General features: G+C 40.8%; 1 protein-coding gene across 4 annotated transcripts in view; it reads left to right on the top strand.

Annotated features, from left to right (window-relative positions):
- Window positions 1–15,881, top strand: part of Cdin1 (CDAN1 interacting nuclease 1) — a 213,756-nt gene extending 197,875 nt beyond the window's left edge. For all 4 annotated transcript variants that reach the window (XM_027422252.2, XM_027422249.2, XM_027422251.2 and 1 more), the window contains one exon: window positions 14,027–15,881. In XM_027422252.2, the coding sequence (XP_027278053.1) occupies window positions 14,027–14,202 (176 nt within the window). In that variant the 3' untranslated portion in view covers window positions 14,203–15,881. The remainder of the gene's footprint in view (window positions 1–14,026) is intronic.
- The last annotated feature ends 11,274 nt before the right edge of the window (window positions 15,882–27,155 follow it).

Below are 27,155 nucleotides of genomic sequence, written 5' to 3'. Positions count from 1 at the left end.
CTCTTGTATACTCCTGGCCCTGCAGGCACCCCCACTCTGGAGAGACTTTTCAGTCTCTCAACAGTGTCCCTCTTCACTGTGCAATGTCCCTGGCTCATGGCTTCGGTTCTCTGACGCCAGCACTAATTAAGCTGAGTCTGGAAGAACCTTACCAGGTTGTGCCTTCACTGACTTAGAAGTTTTACAGCAATAACATTGACCTTTCAAGTTCACATTCATATTTTCCCTTTTTTGCTTTCCTTGCTCTTATTTATGTTCTGCTGTGTGTGTGTGGAGTGTGTGTGTGTGTGTGTGTGTGTGTGTGTGTGTGTGTGTGTGTGTGTGTACTCTGTGGGAAAGGCAGGTTATAATCACATGGAAAGCCATGTGCCAACATAGAAAAGGCATATGATTCTCTTGGCGGGGGGGGGGGGTGTTAGGCCTGTAGACGATGGTGGAAAGATCAGCAGTGTGTGTATATTGTTTTGAAAAGAGAAGCTCTGAGGACTGCAGGCCTCTGCAAACCTGTGTGGCACAGGACTCCAGGGTGGTGTTTGTGGTCAAGGAGGGCAAATCCTTGTGTCATGCACTTATCTGTTCACTTTAATAAGGGTATCTCTTCACTTATCTTAAACACCTTAAGGTATTTGGAAAAGAAAGGACAAAATAAAACAGGGGTGGGAACAGTAGTACTTTATTCTGATTGATGTTTTTACAACCTTATCATCTAGATAAAAGCAACTGTAAACAAAAGCCTACCTAAATTGACTGTAGTTAAAAGAAGCAAAAGCCACCTGTGTACAGCTGTGGGCTTCAGGGTTTGGGGGATTCTTTTTTTTTTTTTTGTTTTATGGTTTAGGTTTGTTTGTATTTTTGTTTGTTTATTTTCTTAACAACAAATACCCATAAGTCCTTACAACCAAAGCCTGCAATGTACTGCTTCCAGAGTTTCTCCCAGGCCTGTCTCCCCATGACATCCCTCAAAGCACAAGGACCTATTAGCAATCACAGCAGTGAGGCGAGGACAACATGGCCTTAATTCAAGGCTCACTTTCTTGTTTATAAAAGACAGAATCTCTTCCTTATATGATAGAGTTATCAGCAAAAGGGTCACTGCAGGTTTCATTTGAGGGCAGGTGTGCAGGGTCCTACAACAGAGGCATTGGTTCGCAACATCACACCCAGCTAAACCAACACCAGCCGAGTCCTGTGTGCCCTGAAATGTGAATGGCACTCAGACAGTTTACATCCTAAAAGTGCATGTTTGATAGCTATCAAATGTAATTACACAGTTTGGGGGGGTGGATTTTTTTCACTTTCATTTACCTGATCCTTTTTCTTAGCTTCTAATTTGTTTTTCTCATTTCCAGCATTTTCTTTCATGAATATGGAAACTGGACCAGTTTTATTTGGTGGGTGGGGTGGGGCGGGGAGATGATTTGGTTAGTAAAAGAGACTTTCATGAAATATTTGCTGTGAAGAGGAGACAATTTAACTACCATTCAGAGCAAATCGGGATCTTGCATACCTGAAGTGTTGTGTCACACTTGTTTAATGATAGATTTACAGGGCAAGTGCACATCAGCCTAATCCCTTAGTTATTTGACTTTGCCAGGGATGAAGATTCTGTTTTGTTTTGTTTTTTAAGCAGACTTTTATATATTCAAAACCTATAAATCTCCCAGTGCCTTGAGATAAATGTCTCCCTGAACTCTGAGTTACCCTGTGCTCTTTAGTGAACTGAGTCAAAGTAAAAGAAACTCCATCTGTCCCATTCCTGATAATAGAAGTCTACCTGGAGGAGGGGGAACATATTTGGCAAAAGTTGTTTCTGTGTAATAAACTAATTTCTATTTAGTAATGTGCTTCTAATCTCCAGGAAGTTGGACATGAGAACTTGGAAAATCACCCCAGGACTTACCAGAGCGAGTCAGTGGGCAAAGTGGTCAGCACCGGCAATGGCTGCCGCTTGTCAGCCCAGGCTTTGCCAATCCAGTGATCACTATCCATTATGCCTGTCATATCAATTATGAATTCTCTGACACCAAACACTAAATCAGCTGAAATGATGGGTTTGCCTTTGGCGTGTTTCCCTGGGGAAATAACTGAGAAAACATGTAATAATTCACACAACCAATTTTGTAAACCACCCCCAACTTTTGGAAGAAGGCTGGGGAATAAATTCTAGGTGGATAGATGTGATTTGCACCCAAGTGCTCCTCAAGTATTTGCTCATTCTCAGTGCTCTGGTGCTTTCAGAGTGGATGTGACCTTGGCACGACGTGAATTTTAAAGGATTCTGTTTCTCTTGCTGGCACACTGCTGCTGTCCCATCTTCTTCCCACCCAAAGAGGTGGGCTGTCTGCTGCCCCTGGCATCCTTGTTTGGGCTTGCACTTCAACCAACCTTAATCGTCGGAGAAGATTCTGCCCCCACCCTCCCTAGGTCTCTTGGGAACCCTGTTGAAAGGATTGAGAAAAATTTTTAAAGGACCAAGAGATGAATAAATACAGCATCATTGCAAACTCATCTTTTGTAGGAAGACATGGCAAATAACACATCATTGGTCTAATTATTCTTTCCCTGTGAACCCTTTTGCATTTGGTTTATTCACTAAACTCCATGTCCATTTAAATGGAGATGGATTTGTTTCAACATTATTATTAAGTTGTCTGCCACTTGAGGTGAAAACCTTTTCTGTGGTGTCTTGTTGCTTGCTCTACAGGTTGAACATACAAGCCTACATGTGGGTTCCTGTCAGGTAAACTCAGAGGAGCTGGCCCAGGCCAGAAGTAAACATCTATCCAAGAAAACAGACAATATGTATCTGCTGCTTTTGCCCTGTTTCTCTTCTTCTGAGGAACAGTTTGTAATGGGGTAGAAAGATGCAAGTATGGCATCTAAGAATAACTGACGTAGTACAAAGAAAGTAGAAAGTAATCCTTTTTCCAGGGAATTTGCTGTGGACTTGGCAATGTCCAGTCACGTAAACATGGAGGAGATTTCGGGTCGTTTGGGTTGTGTTTGTATATGGACTTAACTTGTCTTCAATAGAAAGCGCTCTGCTTATTTTATTTGTGGCATGAAAGCCTGAAGTGAATCAGCATATTCTTTTTTTACTTCCTAAAATAATTATTTTTATTTCATGTACATTTGTGTTTTGCCTGCATGTCTGTCTGTGAGAAGGTGTTAGATCCTCTGAAACTGGAGTTACAGTTTTGAGCTACAATGTGGGTGTTGGGAATTGAACCTGGATCCTCTAGGAGAACAGCCACTGCTCTTAACTGCTGTGCCAACTCTCCAGGCCCCTACTTTTTTCATTTTTAAATTTTATAGAGAATAAGTCACTTAGAAAAGATGAGGCTGTCATTTTTGGCCCCTGGGTGGGTAGGTTTAATTTGTTTTGAGGGTATTTTCTTTTGTTCTTGTTTTTGGTTTTGTTTGTTTTGTTTTGTTTTGTTTTGTGGTAGGGTCTTATATAGCCAAAGCTAGCCCTTGAACTTATTGTGTAGCCAAGACTCTTCTTGAACCCATTCTTCTTCCTGCCTCACCATTGCTGGGATTACTTGTGTGTACTATTAACTTTACTTGAAGTTGTGTTTTTAATAACCAAGATCTATGAATTAACTGAGAAAATCCATGAGTAGGGTTCTCTTTCTTCAGTTATTTTATTTTGCAAGCATGAACCTGCTAAGCAAAAAAAAAAAGGTAAATGAACCAAGTTATTGTATTTTTTTTCATTCCTAGATACTGTGAAAAGGGATATTTGCATTATGCATTAAATTGACCATAGTGTCAGAACCTTACGATGTTATAGTACAGGATCGCTAATCTGTTCTCACTGTACACATATTTACACAGAGGCCTAAGGACACATACTTTCCACATACACACGCTCAGGCATGTTTCACTTGGACTGAAAAGTTATTTACAGCTCTGTCTGGAGATACATACAACAGTGATTAACAAGTGCACAGCCAATCTACAACATGCAGATTAAAAACTAAATAAACGGCCTAAGAGTTTATTTTAAAACAATTACAAGATGTTTTCTATTTCTCCTTCATCCTGAACTATGTGTTTGAAAACAAAGTCTTCATAAGAACCACATGCAGGTCTTTGGACTGTGAAACAGGCCGTGTCCCGCAACCACATGTCTGCACACATCCTCAGAAGATAGTGTAGACCTCACACAGCCACTCAGAATGAGAAAGGAAAGTATGTATGTGCATATGTATCATATGGATGATTCTCCGATGTTCCACTTTTTCTAACTTTCATTTATTTTTGCTCTTCTTTTTTTTTTAAGGAATTTTTTTTTTTTTTTGGCTATGAATTGAAATTGAAGATTTGGGCTGGGAACAAAGATTTTAATCAGTACAACTAGGTTGTTACTGTTTTTTGATGAAGGTTCTTATGGAAAGAAACTTGACTAAAGTCAACCAGACATACTATTGTTTGCCATCCTTCAACCGATGCTTATTTGAAGCCCCAGTTTCTAAATATATACAGTCTCTCTCTCTCTCTCACACACATTCATATACATATGTATCTGTATCTTTTTCTCATCGAGCTGAAAACATAGATACAACAATTTAACATCTCTATGTTAGATATAGGAGCAGATAGATGAATGGCTGGGCAGGTATGTTGATAGATTAGATAGATAGATAGATAGATAGATAGATAGATAGATAGATAGATAGATAGATAGATAGTTGGATAAAGAATACTAACCCTGTTCCACAAGCCTGAACCTTCTCTAGAAGGGAGCAAATATGCAAATTCTACCTCCCAGACTTTCTTGGGCTTCTGCTTCCCCCAGGCTCTGAGAACTTCCCCCAGCATCTGTTTCTATTGATCTGAACAGACTGTAGTAGTGCATTGCTGAGTCCCTGTGCCATGAAAGCTTTTCTCTGATCTGGACACTGTAGCCCTTCCCAGCTTACTTCCCCTTGAACATCAGGGACTTTCAACACACTCCTTCAAATGTAGTCATTTTGTTTTTTTCTTTTTTAACCTGAGTTACGGGTTGCTTTTTCTATGTACTTCCTGAACAAAATGATCCTACTCTTAAGTGAGCCACTTAGGTCAATTTCTTAATTCAAGGACTGCTCAAGAGTCCCAGAGAGGTGGCTCCTGTACCCTGTACTGACTCTTAAGGAGTCACCCCTGCTTGTCTATCTTTTCCAGGTGTTATAATATTTTCCAAAGTTGAATCACTGTTGTAAATTCTTGTGTAAACACAAGGCGTAATGAGAGACAGTATAGTGTACTCATTATCAGAGCAGCCTATGGAGTCAGGTGGCGTGGGCTGAAGTGTCCAAGTTTGTTCAGCCATAGGATGAATACAATTGTGTTAGTTACTTTGTTGTTGCTGTAATAAAACACCATGGCCCATCTCCATCACAGGGGAGTGGCACAGCAATAGGCAGGCATGGCAGCTGGAACAGGGATTGAGAGTTTGCATCGTCAGTGGTAACTATGAAACAGAGAGAGCAATCTAGAAGTTATGAAACCTTTTTAACCTCAGATCCTGCCCCTGGTAAAGTCATTCCTCCAGCAAGTCTTCGCCACCTAAATAGCCAAATGGCGCCATTAACTTGGACTGGGTGTTCAAATGCCCAAGGCTATGAGGAACATTTCTTTCTCAATCAAAGTGCCACAATGATGACACAGCCCCTTGTAGGTCTGTAGTATGGTTTAGGTCGTTTGTACATGTAGAAAGGCTTGCAGTACCACCTGTTGCAAAATAAGCACCGAGTAAAACCTCATTGCCTTTTCTTCAGGGTTATTGAGATCAGTGTGTTGTTTATGTATATTTAAACAGACAGACTCTTGACAGATCTTACAATTGGTCAAACTTCCACCCAAAATAAATTCTTAGAAGTGACGATTTAAACTGACTTCCAAAGCCCACTTGGGAACTGACTAGCCTAGTTTGGCTAAATGATACTGAATATTATGATCAGAAATCTTTAAGTTCTTCTATCTACCTTTTTTCCCCAATCCTCTCTGAAAACGCTGCCTCAAGGAAAAGCATAAAGAGAGAACTATTAGGTCTCCCTTTCTCTGTAAGTTATTAAAAGCCACCTGAAGGAGTTTTGCATTTTAGAATCGTGGAAAGCCACACCAAAGAGAACCTATATTCCCTAGAAGAGGAAGCATGTTCTACCTGAAGTAAGAACCCAAGTTTTCTTGGATTTCCCAAGTAGCTATAGAAAACCTTCGCCAGAATGACACAATTGATAGGGTTTATTCCATATCCTTTGGAACATTTGCTGTCTGCAACCCCTAGGACCATCTGAGGATAGCTTGGTTTTTCTAGAAAACTGAGGATGTACTCACTGGAGAACCATTTTTAATATGCTCTTGGTGACAGTCTTTAAAAATACTTCGCAGCTTTCACTGCCTTTTTAAAACTTAACAAAATGTCCCCAGCATCTGTTTTTCCTAGACTGCCCCCAGCATCTGCTGAGAGAGACAGTCTGCCCTGAAAGGGAACAGCCATGAGCTGTCACTGCTGTGACTTTTTATGTCTCTTCCCCAGCCATCAGCAGTCATTGACTTTGGCCGGCCAAGTGCCCCACCTAACGTGCCTCTCACAGCCTTTGCCACCAACACTTCACATTTGTAGCTTTAGGAACTCCATAACCAAGTGTAACAGCAAAACCACAGAACAAGAAGAAACATGGAGGAAACCCGCTCTGTGTAACACCAGTGCCTCAGACATGCAACAAGGATAGGACTGGTGCACAGCCAAGAAGCTCTGATGACAGAAGACATGGAGTTGCTCAGTAACAGGGGCTTGCCTGGATATGTGTAGTTGGTGCTCACTGATAATCTCCTTCTGTATGAACTCAAGGTTCATCTGTGACTGGAAAAGCCAATCTGTACCCACCAGGACCCTCCATGCTGCATATGTGGAGAATGGAAGTTGATATATGCTTAACCTCAAATCTACAGTGAATATTTGTGTTAGCTATCTATTGCTGTTAGCAAATTGTCTGTAAAGCTGTGGCTGAAAATAACACACATCTTTCACAGTCTCTCCGAATTAGCACTACAAGTACAGCTTGGCTGTAGATATCACACTGCCAGGCCCTCAACAGTCCTGATTCCGTCTTTTCCAGTCTGTGGCAGTGCAGTGTCAGTCTCAGGTAAAGACAGACTGGAGCTTTCACTTTCTCCAACCTCCCGAGTGGCTGGCTGAGACCATGCTCAGTTCCTTGTCATATGAGTATCTCCCACAAGACAGGTGGCTTCAACATACAAGGCAAAGAAGTAATAGAGAGAGCCTTAGCAAAATAGAGATCCCAGCCTCTTTATCATAGACATGGCATCCTCTCCCTTTTCTAATGTTAAAACAAATCCTTAGATCCATCCCATATTTACAGTGTGGTGGTTCAAATGAGAATGTTCCCCATGGGATCATGTGTTTGAATACTTGGCTGGTCCCCAGTTGGTGGCACTGTTTGGGGAGATCTGAGAGGTGTGCTCTTACTTCAAGATGTTACTAAGAATAGACTCTGAGAGTTTTAGACTCTGCTAGTTCACTCTCTCTGCTTGGTGCTTGTGTTTGAAGGCTTGAGCTCTCAGGGTCCTATTCCTGCTGCCATGCCTGCCACTTACTGCCATGCTCCGCTGCCATGCTTACCCCTCTGGAACCATAAGCCCAGAAAGACCTTTTTTAAATTTCTTTGGCCATGGTGTTTTATCACAGCAACAGAAAAGTAACTGATATAAACAGTGACTGTATAAAGGTCTGAGTTTTAACAGGCAGGGAGCACTAGGGCATTATAGACATCTTCCTGTAACACAGTGTCTCTTCAACTCATAGAGAACTCCAGCTCTACCATCGCCAGAGCATCCTTTCTCCCTGTCCACAACCTTGGTGAGACTGCTCTCAATATGGGGAGTTGTGAATGGGGCCTGATACAGTTGCTAAATGTCTTTCCCTTCAGCTCAGTCTCACTGTGAAGACAAGCCATCTGTGCAGGGACAGGTTAGTTACAACTTGGCTAAGTACTTTCACACATCTTCAGTGTGACCAAGTGTTACCCATATCACAGAACTTCCTCTGTGGGTGCTGTTCACCTGTGCAAGACACATCTAGCTAAAGAATGAAGTGGAACGAATTAGAACGGATATTCAGATTTTCTTCAAAGCAAACAAAAACAATTTTTGCCTTCTGTAGGATAACAGCTGTGCTTTTCAGTCCCATCAACTTAGAAGAAACACAGTGACCAAAAGCTACTGTGATTTCTGTTATCAACATCTTTAAAACAGCACAAGATAGATGCCCCCCCCCAAAAAAAGTGAACACAGTGCTTGGTGGATAACATTCTCCTGCTGTGTCTTCACAACCCCTCTAGGGTCTCTCATCCAGGGTGAGAATGTCCAGATTACAGCCTAGAGTAGGCAATACAAGGGCACCTCACACAATGTTCTCTTCCTTCTTGATACAAAATATTTTTGAGAGCTACACTGAGCTTCACTTGCACACTCAGTGAAGAAGAGGGTGTGAAGAAACTGGGCTCTAGAAACTTGGTGGCAAAAGTGTGATGGTCAGGAGGACATGACACAGAGCCTTGGCATCCTGGAATCACAGAGAAGAGTGGAAACCATGGCAGTGTGAGGACATTGATTATATCTAAGTGGTGGTGGTGACTGAGCCCCTATGTATGTAGCTAAATCAGTTAGCTGCTCAAAAGAAGGGGTTTTGTGAATATGTATGTACGTATTGGCCCATTTACTTTTTGGAGACAGGATCTCATGTAACCCAGGGTGGCTTCAAACTCTCTGAATAACCAATGGTGACATTCAACTTCTGATCCTCCTGCCTTCACCTCTTAATTACTGGGATTATAGGTATGTGCCACTATACCTTGTTTATATGGTGCAGCAAATAAGACTCAGGATTCCATGCATGCCAGGCCAGGTCTCTACCAACTAAGCTAAAGCTCCAGCCCTTTAAGCATCTAGGTTAGTGAGAGCCAAACCTTGATTGTTTGCTCCATTCATACTGTTCTCTAAGACAGCTCATTTGTGCTTTCAGATGTTTCAATTACAGGGGGTATTAAATAAAATCTGAATCTTAGCTATCTTAAAAAATGCCTTAATTCTGCATAGAGAACGGAGTAGTGGTACACACTTGTAATCTCAGCACTTCAGTGATGGAGGCACAAACATTAAGAGACTGAGGTCATTTTCAGCTATATGGCAAGTTCAAGGCCAGCATGAGCTACATGAGAGAGAAAAGAGAGGGTACAATATAAATCAACTACCCAAGAGTCCTCTTGAATTGGTATGCTAAGAGCATATTGCTATGCTGTGTTCATTTCTAGGTCATACATGTGCTGTTATCCTGGAAGTTCCCCAGATATCCTAGGATTCTCCTCTAAGTCAGTTCCAAAGGGGAAACTGGTAGATGTTCTCTGTGAATATGTCCGCAGAACTGTCCAAAGCATTCTTGGTGGAGTCTAGCTGTGGCCAAGGCACTTCCCCATTTTCTGGTTCAATTCTGCTCCTCTCCCATCATATTCAGTAAATGGATCACTACACATGCCACTTGTGCAGTCACAGACAGCCCAGGTTCCGAGTCTGTTTTCTCCACTTTCTAGCTATGAGCTTTTAGGCAAACTACTAAATGACCTTTTGGCACAGTGTCTTCATTTGTATAAAAAGGAGTGTACCTGAATCTAGGTCATGGTTTTGGCACAAGAAAGAAATGAGTTGGTAAGTTAAAAATATATATTAGTGTTTTTGCACCTGGAAATGTTATGGAAGCATTAATGTAGTATGAGAGTCCCACATACTGAGTACTTGGGACAACTGTTTCAAATTTGGGGTTCCTTAGGAATTTGGAACGTTTGCATATGTATATTGAGATATCTTTTGAGATGAGATATGGGTCTCAAGACAAAATTTATACTTGTTTCATATATACTTTATACACGTAGCCTAAAGGTTATTTGTAATGATACCTCTTTCTGCCAATCACCTGAGTTCTGCTGCCACGTTAGGGCCCCAAATAACACAAGTCTTATCTTAGTTACAATGCTGCTGGCCAATGACTAGGATTTCTTGTTTGCTAGCTCTGTCTGAAGTATCAACCGTAACCATTAATCTATATATTTTATATAGACTTATCGAGGATGCCAGCGGCATGCGTCCTCTCTTCCCGGGATCACATGGCAACTCTGTCTCTTTACTATATTTCCCAGAATCATCCTTCTCTCCTAGTCCCACCTAACTTGCTTCCCTATTGGCCAACAGTGCTTTATTTATTAACCAGTAAGACAAACATATATACAGAAGGAATTCCCCCATCACTTATTTTATTTTGTTTGTTTGTTTTTCAAGACAGGGTTTCTCTGTGTAGCCCTGGCTTGTCCTAGAATGTGCTCTGTAGACCAGGCTGGCCTGGAACTCAGAGAAATGTGTGCACCCCCAATGTCCAGCTGGGATTTTAAACCATATTTGTAGTACTTCTGCTTTTACTACAACCTATACCACAAGGTCATCAGTAGAATTTCCCACTGTGGAATCATATGAATAGGTAGTTCAGCTTGGAAGAGACATTTCCATACCTATTGTCATTGTGATCTGTACATAAACCATCAGTGTACTCATTCCAGGTCATTCCCAATGATGCCATGTTGAGTCCACCAGCACTGCTCTCTCTAGACCACCACTGATGGCAGCAACCAGTACTAAACTGTCTGAGGCCTCTGTTGCTGACCATATCTCCATCATGTCCCAGAGGTATCTGCCATGATCTAGGCACTGTCTTATGAAGCATTGAGGATATGATGGAAATAACACATGGTCTTTGCTCTCACCAGGGTCCCAGAAAAAAAGAAATCAAATGATGAAGTAAAGGGTAATTCCTAGGAGATTTATGCACCAAAACCACAGAAAACACTGAGTCTTAGTGCCATGATTTCCTATTTAATGTTTATAAGGACTCTAACGTGGCCAGAAACCAGAAAAACACTTGGCATCTTTGTAAAGCTGGCATTATTTAATAATAAGCCCCCCTCTCATGCCCTCAAGGTCTATGGTAGCTCTTGACTTGCCTATCTTTCTCAAGAGGTATTCATTAAATTTACCAAATTGGTGGTATTTTATTTGTGAACAGATTTATTTGTTCAGCCCTGACTCCCAACCTAGTGTCTGTCCTCAAGGAAATATAAACTGGAGAATCCTTGATGGCCATGAGAATAGCGATGGTCAAACCATGGTCATCCTTGAAAAGGCACTGAGTGCCTCCAAGCACCAGAAGGTTCAGCACCAGTGGTGGAGTGTCCTCAGATCCAGGCTCTGGATGCTGTTGTTTTGTATTGTTTCTAAGACACAGTCTCACACATTAGCTTAGCCTGACTTGATGTGGTCAGCTCCTTCATAAACAGTGATCTGTCCAAAGGCTGTCTTGCCAGCCAGCATCCGATAATCCCTAGACCCTGAGGTGCTGGAGAATGCACAAGGGAGCCAAGCCAGATGTGATCCTGTCCTTACAGTTCCAAATTTGTCACCTTCTGAAATCCCTATTACCTTTGTCACATGTAAAAGCCCCTCTAGCAGTCATTACATATAAGAAGAACTTGTGTTTACTCATTTTTACTTAAGCAGACAAAATTTTTCCATCAGGTTTTGAGCTCATGAGAGCACTGGTGTTTCCTACCTCCCATGGGAACCTTAAAGATAGATAGATGGTAAAGTCCTGCTTTAAAAACAGCAAACTATCTCAGATCTAGGCCGCTGTCTTGGGAATCCTGGTCATGAACCACTACTTGAAATATTCAGGTTCACAATCCTGCCGAAACATTTCTGGGTTACCAGATTTCAGTGGTTGCCTCACAAGTGGAACAAGCCATTTTCTTGAGCATCGAGGTGTCCCCCAGCCTGGCCTCTCTGCCTAGAAAGTGCCATTTTCATAAAGAGCTGTCATGCTCTGAGTCCTTTGGCTTGTGATTTAGCTGTTCGGGGAAAGTGCAGGCTGCTGTTGCTCACTCGGTGCTGGTGATGTGTGTTTTTTGTTTTATTAAATCTTTAAAATACCAGGCTTGTTTTTTACGATCCCCATATATTCTTTTGTTCTTCTCCATGACTGGTTAGATCACACTTTTGCTCCCTTAGTAAAAATATTAGTGCCTTTCTGAAGAACACTGTGGTCTCCAGAGTGGCTGTCTAATAAAGTAGAGAAATGTGTGGAGCTTGCTATCAGATGCACGGAGGCCTTGGTGTGGGTGCATTACAGTGGATGGTTTAAGGCCTACCACGATGTCCACAGGGATACATGTCTTTTGGCTCTTACCAGATTTGCCTTGATAACTCTGACATCATTTGGCACAAATCTCAGAACTTTTTATCCAGCAAAGCTACCAAATGGCTTATATTTCCATTATGGACTCTGTGTGTGTGTGTGTGTGTGTGTGTGTGTGTGTGTGTGAGAGAGAGAGAGAGAGAGAGAGAGAGAGAGAGAGAGAGAGAGAGAGATTAGAGATTAGAGATTGCTAAAAAAATACAATCTGTTAAGTTGTTAAGTGGAAGCCAGCTCTTGTCCAGGTATGAGCTTGGATGTTTAAGTCCTGGCACTCACATCCAGTGCACAGAAAAACTAATTCTTCTAAGTTAAAGTTGGAGATCCTGAGGAATAAGAGAGCATCCCCACCTACCCTAACTAACGTCTCACAAGACCCAGTCTACAAGATCGTCCCTACACAGAGGAGACTCAAAAAGGCTGAATTAATCTTGAATACAACTGGGCTAACCCAGCCCATGACATCCAACTGAACTTGTTCCTGTGTTGCAGTGTCTCTCAGCCCACTCTGTACTGTTAGTTTTGGCAAGTACGCCACAGCAGATAATAAATCATGGAAGGAAAAAGCTGTTGGCCTAGCATGGTTCAGCCTGCTGTGATATTAGAATACAGAAAGCAGTTCTGTTTTTACACATCCTTTTACTAACCCAGCATTCATAATTTATGATTGCACTGTAAAATTCCTGCAACACTACACCAAAAGTAGTCCTGCCCTTTAATTAAGTACTCTTGGTAGAGAAAATGTGAAGTTGATGTGCAAACCATCTCTCTGTGCTCAGTGATTGATAGTGATTATATCTTTATGAACCCAACCTAAAGGTCTCAACTTCCTGATGGGTGAAGTCGCCTGTAGGGCCACTTCCTGGCTGGGATCAGTGGCTGCTAACAAAACTGAAGATAACTTGGAGGGCATAACGTAGGCATGTTGGTTTTTTAAGCCTCCATCTGTCTGTCCATACTTGGTCACAAGTCTCTATGACTATCCCTTGTGTCTGTGGGAGCTTACAATCAGATTTCACATTAGCTCCATGTGTAGGTTGCAATGCAGAGAATGGAGCGTTGGGTAGAGGTCTCTTCAAGGTATCCTAGTTTGACATGAAGTTTTTTTTAAGTTAGAAATAATGAATAATAGGAGATACCTCTGGCCACACTGGTCCTTGAATTAAACATGATAGTCAAGGAGAACCTTAATCTGTCCCATCGTTACATTATTTTTCAAATGTTTATGAGACAGTGTCCTGCTATGCATCCCAGATTGGCTTCAAGCTGTTGATCCTCCTGCCGCCACCTCCTGAGTGCTGTGATAACGAATATGCACCACCGTGTCCAGTTGTTCAAACATTCTTTTCCTTCCTTTGTTAAAAGTAGGCAAGTTTAATTTTTAAAATAGTACCAGGAAATATTAGAAGGCAGCCTCCCTCAGCCAGGAGTTGTATCCTTCCTCAGCTAAGCAGTGACTGCCTCAGCTCATACCCACAGCCCTTTATTGAAAGATGTTATAGGTGAATCTAGATCTATGGGGCTCCTGGAAAGCCAACGGATCTGTCTGGTAGCAACAGTTGCATTAAGTGAACACTTAAGTTTGTACTCAGCTACCCACCTTCATCACAATAGCAACCAAAGCAGGCTGATGTAATTATTTCTCACTTAACTGTCTTTTCTCTATGCCTCCAAAGATGTCTGTTTTCTGGATGTGCATGACATTTTCTGATGTTTTTGCAGGTTTGGACCAGGCTTGGTCATCTATTGGTATGGATTTATCCAGGAACTGGACTGCAACCGGGAAAGGGGCATCCTGCTCAAAGCCTGTTTCCCCACGGACATCGTCACCTTATGCCATAGCACAGCCTGACCCTGAAGATCCTGAAGAGAAGCCGGAAGCAATGTTACTTTTCTGAAGTATAAACTTCTGGCAACATCTGCCCTGAACTTCAGCTGAACCCTGGCTGCTGCAGTCGCAGCCCTACCTCTCTAGACAAACATATCAGGAGTTTCTGCTTTCCTTCATCCCTAGCTGATGTGAATAGCCAAGAACTCCGGACACAACCCACTCATTATCAGCATCTCTGTCTCTGACACAGTTAGTTTATAGATAGTCATAATCTTGCTTCCTTCCGAAGGCTTTCTCCTTGTACACTGAACAGAAGGAGAAATGTGGGGACTGAAGGGTGGGATTTTTCAATTCTCCTCCCTGTTATCGAATCACTGAATCACTGCCTTGTTTTTTCTGCTAAACCTCTACTCATTCATTCTCTTTCTCTCTCTCTCTCTCTCTCTCTCTCTCTCTCTCTCTCTCTCTCTCTCTCTCTCTCTCTCTGTATGGGTAAACTTTGGTACTAAGTGTTGCATTAACATCAGGGAATAACCTAGCACAAACATAGAAAAGCTGGAGACGGGAAGTCTGTAAGTATGTGTTCCTTCTCACCTGGGGCTCAGGATGACTGGACAGGGACTTTTACCTGTCCAGCATTATGGCCTCCTGACTTGTGTGGCATCCAGCCAAGCTGCAGAAATCCCCCTTGATGAGAATTTCCTCTTTTCATAAAGGTTATTTGAACACCAAACATTTCACATTGATCTCACCTTAAATATGAATTCTTTGTGTCTGGCAACCATGATGCTTTGGTTTGGGACTAAGGCAGAAGACCAATGTTCAGCCTCCCTGTTTATAGTGGCCCTTTAGACATGAATGCTGGCCTCTACAATGTTGGCCACTATTTTTATGAGATTTTTTTTTAAGTGCATTCATACATACTGCTTTGTGTCTACATTTTATACCAAATAATCTTATAACAACCCTCAAATAAGTTAGACATTATAAATCGTCAGCTTTGAACATATTAAGTGTACCAGGAAAATCCTAGAATGATTTTTAAATAAGCAAAATAAAAGAGATTTTGTATTTATTCACTTTAATTTATTCACTTTTATATCCTGAAGACCAGACTTCAGTCAGAAGCAAAACATCAATAAAATAATTATAAACCTATCTTTTGGGAAATTAAAAAGTAATCTGCAATCCCCCCCAAAAAAAAAGTACTTAGTAAAAACTATGTGCCCCAGTGCTTGTAAATGTCATTTTTAAAATGTTAAATAGATGTTTTTAGAAGTAAAAATAAGACTTTTGGAAACACCTTAAGTCATACACAATGATGGGTTCCTTTTGTGCCTGGTCTATGAAAAACCTGGCCTGTTGCCTTCCTGCCAAGGGCCACAGTGCAGCAGGTCCAAGATAGGATGTTAAGCTCTCCTGGGAGACTGCAGTAAATCACGGGGGAGAAGGGAGAGTAGTAAGGAAGCCTCAGGCAGGTTTTGTGTATGAAATAGATGATTTGAGACCACTGTTACATTGCCTTTACACATAAGCTTTAAAAAGATATTAAAATCTGGTTTCATGACATGCCCTAAGACACTGGTTTTGTTTGTTTTGTTTTTTGGTTGTGGGAGAAGTTGCAGTAAATTACATGTATCTACACAGATATTAAAAATCCTGCTAAGCCTTCGTCAAAGATATGCTTGTTTTTACATCATCCTAATTTATGATGAGCATGCACAAATAAATTTTAAAGGCTCAAAAGGTGCTTGTGTTTTGTGTTTATTCTTCTACCTAGAGCCCTGACATAATGTGTTGTGAAAAGGTTTTGGTAGCCCCAACAGAGACACCACCTTGTGTTTATGAGTGAAGCTTCCCAAGTTGACCCCTCAAAGCAAGAAAGAAGCCAACAGTAAATTACATAATGTTGTAAGGTTGTGAGTTACTCAAATACTAGTGTTATCCTTGTGTCTGCTGTGTTTGAATTAGAGATATGTGGGGGGAAAAAAGAGTTTTGCTCCCAGGTGAGAAGCTTAAAACCTCCTTGTCATTTCTTTCATCTTAAAAATACTTATCTGGGGACTGGAGAGATGTCAGCAGTTAAGAGCATTTACTGTTTTTACAGAGGACCCAGTTTCAGATCCCAGCACTCACATGGCAGCTCACAACTTGTAATCCAGTTCCAGGAGATCTAATGGTCTCCATGGGCACCAGTCATGCACATGGTACACACACATACATGAAGGCAAAACACTCACACACATAAAATTTAAAAAGCTTTAAAAAATACTAACCTGTACAACATTCTTATATGTTGCTTGCTTTTTTATTTTGTTAGTGTAGGCAATCCAAACATTAGCCCCAGGATAGCAGTCATGGGATAACTTACTCTTATGGCTGTCATCATTAGAATATTAATGTTAAAGCCAAATATTTAATATTTTTGTGGACCATTTTTGCACACTGTGCTGATGAACTATGCCAAGTCAGGATACAGGAATAGGAGTAAAACATAACTCTGAATAGTGTTCTCTCTACCACAGAGACCTGTCACGTAACTGCACTGGCAAACACAACAGACCCCTTTGAAGAGTCGAAAGGGACTGACTCAGAGCAAAGCCTGATGGGGGAGGTCCATCTGTGTATATGTTTGTCTTATTGGCTGATAAATAAAGCACTGCTGGCCGATAGGGAAGCAAGATAGGTGGGGCTAGGAGTTGAGGAGGATTCTGGGAAATGAAGTAAAGGGGGGAGTCGTCATGTGAGCCTGGGTAGAGAGGATGCATGCCACTGGTGTCCTCGATAAAATAAGTCTTTATAAAATATATAGATTAATGGTTATGGTTGATACTTAAGACAGAGCTAGCAAATACGAAATCCTAGTCATTGGCCAGCAGCATTGTAACTAATATTAATCTCTGTGTGTTATTTGGGGACCCTATTGTGGCAGCAGAACTCAAGCAGCTGGCGGAAAGAGTTATCATTACAAAAGCCAATCCACCTGACAATCAAAGGTGACCATGTAGATGACTCCCCTCTATCCTTCTCTCCCCCTTGCTAAAAAACACAAACAGTGGAGACTCTTTTACCTTCTAGTGAGGTGTGTGTAAACTTCACACGTGACAGGAGGTTCAGAATTCAGAAGTCCACCTCTAGGAAAAGTATTCATTTTACATGTGAGTGGCTACCTGCTCATCACCTGCAAGGCTTTATGCCACTCTGGAAAAGATGATTATTGGTCTTTGGGGATTGCATTAATTCATGAGAGCCACTAGGGAGGAGACTGCTTAGAACCCTGATGAAGTAACCTAAATAGTCCCCTAGCTGACTACACTAATTAACACACAGCACCAAAGTGAACAGTTAGTTTGCTCCCTCTACTCTCCCTGGGGAGCTCCACCCGTTGTTTACATTCTGCATTGGAAGCAAGATACCTGATGTTTGCTCTTTTGGACCTGCTGCAGGCCTGGAGTTTCAGTAAATGCAATCTACAGAATGCTGTGTGTTTCTTCCTTTCCTGCTTCTTCCTGGTCATCTTCTCTTTCATTAATCTTCTTGAGTTTCTTTCCACGTTGATATGCCTTCCTACACATCTCTTTTTTTCTTTGTAGACAATGAGTGATATCTGAAGCAAGATATATCTCTCTAAATCCTTGTGAAGTAGGCACTGACCCAATCTCTTCAAATAACAGTGAAATTCATGTACTTCACAGGCCAAAACACCAGAGTGCATGTTACCAGCACCTGGAGGATCCTACTACATTTAACTAATATAATGATATTTTGCATTTCATATGAGATTTATGTCTTAGGTAAATGTTTTGGCAAAAAGCCAACAAAGCTGGATAGGGTGACAAACATCATTAGTCCCTGCAAATGGGTGGCAGGCAGGCAGATATCTATGAGTTTAAAATCAAAAAGTAGTTTATATAGTAATTTCCAGGCCAGCCAGGACTACAGTGTGAGCCTGTCTCAAAAAAAAAAAAAAAAAAATCTCAAAAGAAGCCCAGACCTGGAGGGTTTTATAGTATGCTTCAGCCGCACATGATTGTATTCAACCTATCATAGTTGTGAATTAAAATAGTAAAATTTCTGTCTGGCTTAGTGAGTCACGACACTCAATTATTGTGAGGCAGCTTGCCATTACTTCTATGTCTGAGAGGACACTGCTTCATAGAATAGCTATTTGATAACAAGAATGGGAGGAGACGCTCCCCATGGGCACATTCTTGACTAGGGTTAAGGAACAAAGTAAGGGGAAATTTACCAAGCAAACAATGGGAGTGTGCCCGCCATGTCAACACTGGGCAACAAGCACAAGCTACCCATCTCAACCTGAAGCCCTCTTGGGTTAAGGAAGGGTCATTCGTGACATAGTTGAGCCCATCTAATCATCTTCCTGACCCTCCTATCGGTAGGAAATCCAGTCTGAAGCTGTTTTATGAAGAGCATGCCTGATTCTAGAGGTTAAATGAGGAAGATGGGATTATGAATTAAATAATAACCAGAAGAGCCTGGGTTCCCCTTGTGTTTTGTGCTTTCCTGCTATTGTTTGGGATATGGCTGTGAGACAAAGAACTGCTTAGGTCAAGCACTATAAATTACAGTTTTCATACAATAGTCATCCACTAAAATGATTTCAAAGCTTGATCAAAGTAATTCCAAAGAGCCTTTTAAAACTTTCCTACAATACATGGGGGGCAGGAAGTGCTCATTGGGTGCCTTGATTTGTTTCAGTCCGTGTAGCAGAGTTCAATCTTGGTGTCATGCCTACTTTATATAAAACCCAAATCATTAATTAGGTAAATAAAACTTGTGTTTGGTGCTTCTTGTGTGAGGACAAAGTCTATAGGTTTTTTGTTTGTTTGTTTGTTTTGTTTTGTTATCTAGTTACCTACAACAACTAAACATTTGGAGTCACCTGTAAAGAAAAATACATGTAAGTGATTTTTTTTTTTACAGGAGCATAGCTTGACCATTTTTATGTCCCCAAAGTATTTGATAAACAATATCTACTCCCTACACTTAGGGTGATGTCAGCAAGGCTTACTTTGTTGTTCCAATAAGGCAACAGATATGTTTCTTTTTCTTTTTTTCCCCCCTCACTTGCACTTCTTCTGAGCAGGGTTGTGTCATAGGCAGGGATAATGAAAACTAGGCTAGTGGCAGCAAAGCAGAGAGTCCTCAGTTTAGCCACGGGTGCAGTGAAGGTGGAGGATGGCAGCCATGTCAGGTGCAATGGGTGACCTATGCTACTGAGTCAGATCACCTTCGCTTTTTTAAAGGAAGGTCATTTTGAAATGCCAGCATGAAATATAACAATGTCAATTAAGTAGTAACCGTTGAAGTTCAACATTTAATTGAGGGCCAAACATGAAGCCAATGACCATTAACCTAAAATGGCCATTAATTCTAGAAACTGCTGTTGTTTGAAGGTATTTCTAGAATAACTCACACTGATCCTTTGTGGGAGAGGAAGCTTTGTTATTTTTCACATCCAACATAGGTTCCTTCAGAAGTAATTTAGTATATCTGTGTATACTTTCTAGTTTTTTTCTTTTTTATTAAAATTGTTTTGGTAGGCATTGAAACCCGGTCAAAACTACCTTTTTACAGGAAACTATAGTTCTTTTTGAGAACTGAAAAATGAACATGATTTGTGTGCTTAGTAAATATCTTAACAGTCACATTACTTGCTGTTTGTTTAATAAAAGTTTTCCAGTTAGGTTATTATCTTCATGGAGACAGAAACCACTTCTATTTTGTTGACTCCTCTATGCTCCCGGTCCTATCAAAATTCCCAGTACAGAGAGCTGTTCAGTAAGTGTTATATGAAGAAATGATTGCTAAATTTATATTGAATGTGTCCTTACTTTCTTTACACAAATAATTGGAGCTATTTCTCATTTTTTTTCAGCTAAAAAATGAACATAGTCACAGGAATCAGAAAAGCAACAGTTAAGTGGATGTTAAAGAATTTAAACTTCTCAAAAATCTCAAAGCAAATTTGTGAAGAATATTTTTTGAGGCATGCTCAATTTAAGGGGAACTCATTATGAGTTTGTTGCATTTGCCATAAGAGTGGCCATAGAGCACTGATTTTATCCACTGAATTGTTCAATGAGAATATCAGAAATCTTTTTTTTTTTCTTTTCAAGGAAGACTTACCTTTATATTTTCAATTCTATTTAAAAAAAATAATAACTTCCCTTAACATCCTGTCAGGCCCCCAATCCAGGTATTTCACACACAGAATTGGGACTATTTGTGGGTGTTGACAGGGTCACTATAACTGGCACTTTCATTACTTCCACTTGTAATGCCTGGTTAACGGCAAAATGCTTCCAGGCCATGAAAGTGGTTGGCTGACTTTAGTGAAGGTATAGTCCTTTGTCTATAGGATCTGGCCTTTGAAGAGATGCCATCCACAGCCTACTCAGTAGATGTGTCCATATTAGTAATTCAGGTGTTTCATCATTTGAAAGCCAGAGACATTCTATTTCCTCTTGTTCTGAAAACTTGTAGTACCAGTTTCCCAAGGTTTCCATGCACATCTGGAGAGATCTGACCCACAGTACAGGTACCAATGATACCTGGTCATCATATTCAATAGTCTTAATATGTTTCTAGCACTAAGGCTATTTAAGACACAAATACTTATCAGGTCTTCATTGTGCATTTATAAGTCTTTGAAGTACTCTAGGGAAAATTTTTAATGTGATTTAAAAAAAAAAGTCCTTCTTGGAAAAAAAATAGTACTTGTCAAAATAGAAACAACACAAAAGACAAGATTTACAATAAATTGAAACACAGCAATAAAATATAAAAGGGTTACAGGTAGGGCTCAGGGGTTAGAGTAGCACCTAGCACACCTGAAACCAAACATGGGGGTGAATGCCTATAAACCCAGGAGGTAGAGAAATTCAAAGTCATCCTTGGCTACATATAGAGTTTGAGGCCACCCTGTGATACTCTAATAAATCAATAATATTATTAAACAACAAAACAGTGCAAGAAGTGGCCCCATGAGTGTGAGACCATTGTGTTACCTGAAAACTGAGTTGTTGACTAATTTATATTCCTCTTGTTTGCTTTCTTGTGATCCTTGAAAATGTCTCCCTATGGTAAAAGAGTTACAAAAAGCAAGAGGATAACATAGGGAATGAGGGAGCTCACACAAAGGTGGAAATGCCTTTGTCAGCCAATTCCTTGACACTTTCTTAAGAGACGTGGAGAAAGAAAAACCAACTCATTAACAAGGATAAGAAGCTTGATTCCTAAACTGAGAATTTTGGAATTCAAAGGCATCAGAGGCTTCATTTTCCTGAAGAAGAAACAAGTCAAGAGAGTTCACATAATCTAGTCAAAGTCCAGGAGCTTTTGAGCCAGCATTTCCTGCTCCCAACCTCTTGTATTTTGTCTTCTACCATAATAATACTGTGCTTTTGTCAGCTCAACACAACCTAGAGTCACACATAAAGAGGAAACTTCAGTTGAGGAGTTGCCCAGACCAATTGGCCTGTGACCATGTCTGTAACTACAGAGCATGTCTTGATTGACAACTGTGGGCAGCACCATCCCTAGGCTGGGGAAGCTAACCCAGCATGAGTCAGAGTGAGCCAGTAAGCAACATTCCCCCATGGCTTTTGCTTCAGTTCCTGTTGAGTTTCTGTCCTGACCTTCCTCAGTGATGGATAGTAACCCAGAATTATAAGCTGAAATAAAACCCTTTCCTCCTCGAAAGTTGCATTTGGCCATGGTGTTTATCACAGCAACAGAAAAGCAAATTAGAATAGGCTAGTCCTTTATTCCTGAGATATTATAAAAATAATATCTTAAATTATTTTTATAATTTACAAACGAAGGATCCTGGTTTATTTTTAGTAATCACTTTTTAATCTCATTGTTCCAATCCTGCCCAGATACTGAAATTTCTATAGTAGATATGAGCTGGGATTTTTTTTATCATATTCACTTTTATTTACAACTTATTATTCAAAAACCCTTAACACTCAGTCACAACTAGATTCTTTACATTGCCCTCTAAGCCTAAGGATAAGCACCTGAAAATGGCATGGGAACAATGAAGACAGTCTTCCTCTGGCCAACTTAAAATTAATTTCTTTTTCCTTACACTGGGGGGAAAGTCTCCAGGTTACATTTACCATATTTCTTTACTCTAAAGATAAGATTATATTTAAAATGACTGATCACCCTCAGGAAAGATCAACTCCTTAATCAATATCTATAGTCAGAAGACTCTGCAGCAGTCCAGATCCCCTGCCTCCCTACTTGCAGACAGCCCACCTGCTAAAGGCTTCAGACTTCCCCTGTAAACTGAAATAATACCTATCATGCACAACTGTTACAGGGATTAAATAAGATTAGTGTTTAATGCACCATAAATCACAGCCGTTCTAAAACTGGCATCATCATATATTATAGCTGTGTTACATATTATATAGCTATTAATAAATTACTGCTACATAGAAGGATCCATTTCAGGGCCTGGGGAGACAGCTTAGTGTGTAAAGTGCTTGCTGCTCCTGCATGAGGACCTGAGTTTAGAGCCACCGCACTCACACAAAGCTAGGCCAGCTGCCTGTGCTGTAACCCCAACACTGTAAGGAGAGGAGGGATGGTGATAGAGATCCTAGTGCTCGCCCTCCAGGTAGTCTAGCTGCAGTGATGCACTGTGTGGTCAAGGAGAGCCTCTGCTTCAAAAATGAAGGTAGAGAGTGATAAAGGAAGACGCCTGATGTTGATCTATTGCCTCCGCCTGTACACACACGTGCACACTTGACTATACACACACATACACACACACACACACACACACACACACACACACACACACACACACACACACGAAGCGTATTTCACAAATGATATGCAGCATTTAAAAGCTGTGTTTTCTGCGCTAGTTTGGAAGCCATTGTGAAATAGATAGTTTGCCTTTCCCTTCTGCTTTCCTAAGCCCCATTCAGAACAACAAAAGTTTGCCAGAAGTTGAGAGCAGCAGGAGAAGCTCATCCTCTGTGAACGGACACATGTTGACTTGGTTGTTTGCACAGACAGATGTCCAGTTTACATTCCTGCACTCCCGAGGAGTGCAAAGACAGCCAGCCTGTGTTTCTTTTGATAGTGACAGTAACCTTTGCCATAAATACAGCCTCAGCACCCTGAGAGAGCAGGAAGCAGCCAGCACTTACACATCTGATTGACAGCCCAAGGCCTGTGCACCAGATGCACCCCTAAACATTCATGGTTTGTCATCATAGAAAAGTGTCTCTGCAGGGACTGAAACACCTTCTCAAGGCCATTGCTAATGCAATGAAACAGAAACATTGGTGCTATCTGAATTTAATATTTGGGGAAAAAAACAAAAGAGCAAAACTGAGGGAAGTTGTAGAAATTAGTGGCTTGTTCCTGGATTCTCTCTCTGATGGCCGTCACACTATTTGAAATGTCTTGGGTTTTCCTTTGTTTGATTGAAGACATGACTTCCACTAGTGTACCACTCCTGCACATAAACCTCATCAGATGACAGGCAAGCCAATTGAAATAGCATCAGTGCTCCCCTCATGAAAACTGCTCTGGGTAGCAGGGTGTGAATTGGCTTCCCGTTGGCTGCTGAAAACACTGGAACAAAAATGTTAATTCCCACAGAGTGTGGTTCATGTGGTTCCTTGCACCAGCGGCCTCAGGAGCACTCTGCGAAGTTCAATCAGTCAAACAGTGCCCCAGCAGGTATGTGAATGCCCTTCTGTTCTTTTCAGAGAATCTGCCAAATCCAGTTTTGCATCTTGTAGCTTCTAAAGAGACTGGGTGGTTTCTCTTTATCCATGCTAGACTCTCTGAAAACTGAGAATATTTCTGAAATATTAAAATGTATATCCAACAAGTCACAAAAACTCAATAGTAGCGTAAGTTACTCAGATTGACCTGCAGTCAACATACAGAGGTTGTTGTTAGGTATAGCCGTAGAAAGGGGACACAGAAATACCCAATGAGGAGGGCTCCCTGGGTCCCGTGCCCATACCTCCAGCTTCAGTCACAGAGTGACAAGTTAGAAGAAAAGGTCTAGGTGGCTTTATTGAGGTTTCATTGTGTCCCCAGTGTCCTTTTCTTTTGCAGATGTGTCCCAGATCTATAAGAGAAATGACATACTACCAATTTCCCAGCGTTCAGGAGGCTGGAGCAGGAAGGTTGCAAATCAAGGCTAGCCTGAGCTACATATACATAGTAAGATCCTTGCTTAAACATTGAGGAAATTACAAATTTAACCCATCAAGTCTACTTCTGAACCTTTACCCAAGAGAAACAAGGACACATGCTCTTACAAATACCACTCTACAAGTATTTATACTATTGTTAGTGACAAAGGCCCTAAGCTAGAAAACAAAATGTCCAACTTTAAATAGATAAACAATTGGTATATCCATCCAGTGAAACATTATGCAACACTAACAAGGAAATGACTACCAGTGCACACCATTGTATGAGTCAGTAACGGAAGAATTAAGCCAAATATAATCCAGACTCAAGGGCTATATTAGTTATGATTCTACTTCATATAATATTATAGAAAACCATAGGGATAGAAATCCTAGCTGATTGCCAGGAATCAGGCAGAGGGGAAGAAAATGAACTATAAAGGACCACCTGAGACCCTTTTAAAATGTTGAAATTTTCACTACTTAATTCTGATGACAGTTACAGACTGTAAAACTTTGATAAAAAATCAAGGAACTGTGCACCAAAAAATTATTCCTCAATAAAACAACAAAAGGAAAACAAATGTGAATTTTTGAAATTAGATTAATATTTTCAAATGAATTCTTTACATTTTAGTTATGTTCTAACTGTTTACCAGGTTTTTCTTAATTCAACCTATTATTTATTAAAACATTAGTTATAATGCCTATACTAGTTATACTCAGAACAGGTCAATACAGTCAATGTGGCATCAGTGCAAAAATTTTAAATATTAAATTGTATCATGTCAAATTAGAAACATTTTCTTTCTTCTCAGCTTTGTACAAAACATCCAGTCAACACTGTTCAACAAACGTTCATTTTTACAGTCTTGAAAATGAGCATGTTTGCACACTTCCCATGTACCAAATACCATCTGGATTCCCAGATCTAGATCACATCTAAGTATATTTAGAAACATCTATCTGGGCAGTGGTGCCACATACTCCTTTAATTCCAGCACCGGGGAGGCAGAGACAGGAGGATCTCTGAGTTCTGAGTTTGAGGTCAGCCTGGTCTAAAAACCGAGTTCCAGGACAGACAAGGCTACACAGAGAAACCCTGTCCTGAACAAAAAAAACAAAAGCGAGAAAGGGGGGAGAGAGGGAGCGAGGAAGAGAGGGAGGGAGGGAAAGAAGGAAGGAAAGAGAGAGAGAGAGAGAGAGAGAGAGAGAAAAGGAAGGAAGGAAGGAAGGAAGGAAGGAAGGAAGGAAGGAAGGAAGGAAGGAAGGAAGGGGAAAAAGAAAGAAGGAAGGTAGATAGGTTTTGAAACGATGTCCAACACATAATAAGCAAATGGTAAGTTGTAGTAGGGTTGGGTTTTTTTGTTTGTTTGTTTGTTTGTTTAACTCTTTACTCTTTGACTCTTTGGGGACCCACCACCCAGATCCAAATAAATACAGAGTCTTATTATTTCTTATTTCTAACCATCTTTTCTTAACTTAAATTATCCCATCTACCTTTTGCCTCTTGGCTTTTATCTATCTCTATTTTATGTACCTTTCTTTGTTTCTTACTACGTGGCTGGTTGTGTAGCTGGGCGCTGGCCCCTGATGTCCTCCTCTTCCTATTCTCATCCTGCTTTCAATCTTCCCTCTTCTATGTTTAATCTCTGCCTGGAAGCCCCACCTATTTCTGTCTCCTGTCTAGCTACTGGCTGTTCAGCTCTTTATTAGACCAATGAGGTGTTTTAGACAGCCAAAGTAGCACAGCTTCCCAGAGTTAAACAAATGCAACATAAAAGAATGCAGCACATCTTTGCATCAGTAACTAATGTTCCACAGCATAAAACAAATGGGACACATCTTCAACTAATAGTCCATAACAGTATTTGTTATTTTATGATTTCAATTTCCTTTACCCTATGAAAGTTTAAGTATTCTGGGTGCCTTTGTTACCTTCCCAACATTTGCCACCATCCCACACCTCCTTTCTAATCAAGCTCCACTTTTGTTCAAGCATCCTCTATCCCCAGGATGGCCATGTGCTTTCCTGGGAGAAGAGAGAAACCCTTGTCTTAGACCCAAAGGGCATGCCCCAGATATTCTAAGCTAGTTAAGCCCCTTCCTCCCCTACCGATGACTGTATGTCATGGGCATATCATGCAGCCAACACCTAAGAAAATGGAGGAAGCATCTGCGATGTGTGGAGGGTTGCTTCTGGAAAGTTTTCCTTGCTGATCATGAAGGAAGCAAAGTCTGTTTTCTCCTGGTTGTGGTTGCATCTGGAAAATGTATGAATTGCTGTACCATCTGGCTACCAGGAGCAGAAGCAGCAGCAGACAAGCCAGTGCTGGCTCAGGATGAGAAGGCATTCAAAAAGAATAGCCTGGGGCTCTCATGACATCACTGAGTCCCTGAATCAACCCCCTGAACTCCTCTGCTTCCATGCTTCCCACTTCTCAGATAATAAATCCTCTTCACTCTGGAAGCCAGTTGGGTCTGGGTTTTTATTTGGAGCCAAGAAATATTATAACTGATACATCTGCTTATAGAAGATACCTTGCCTCCTGCCATGGTGCAAGAAGAGCTAGATAAGATCACAGAAAAAAGAAGCAGGGTTTCCCACATTTGCTTTCTTACATACATAGTCAACACATAGAATAACATGTATTTTACTGATGAAAAACAAGGATAAAATACTAATCTAAAAATGGTGGTTACAAGGTAAACAAAAAATTGTACTACCCTCATAAGTTTTCTGTAAGTCTGAAACTATTAGAAAATTAAAATTCCCTTACATAATAGCATTTTTAAATGACAGTACACAGAACTAAGAACA

This window comes from Cricetulus griseus, chromosome 6 (genome assembly GCF_003668045.3).
Source record: "Cricetulus griseus strain 17A/GY chromosome 6, alternate assembly CriGri-PICRH-1.0, whole genome shotgun sequence".
NCBI lineage: Eukaryota > Metazoa > Chordata > Mammalia > Rodentia > Cricetidae > Cricetulus > Cricetulus griseus.
The sequence above is the reverse complement of the archived record's forward strand: the minus strand, read 5'-3'. Positions and strand labels throughout refer to the sequence as shown.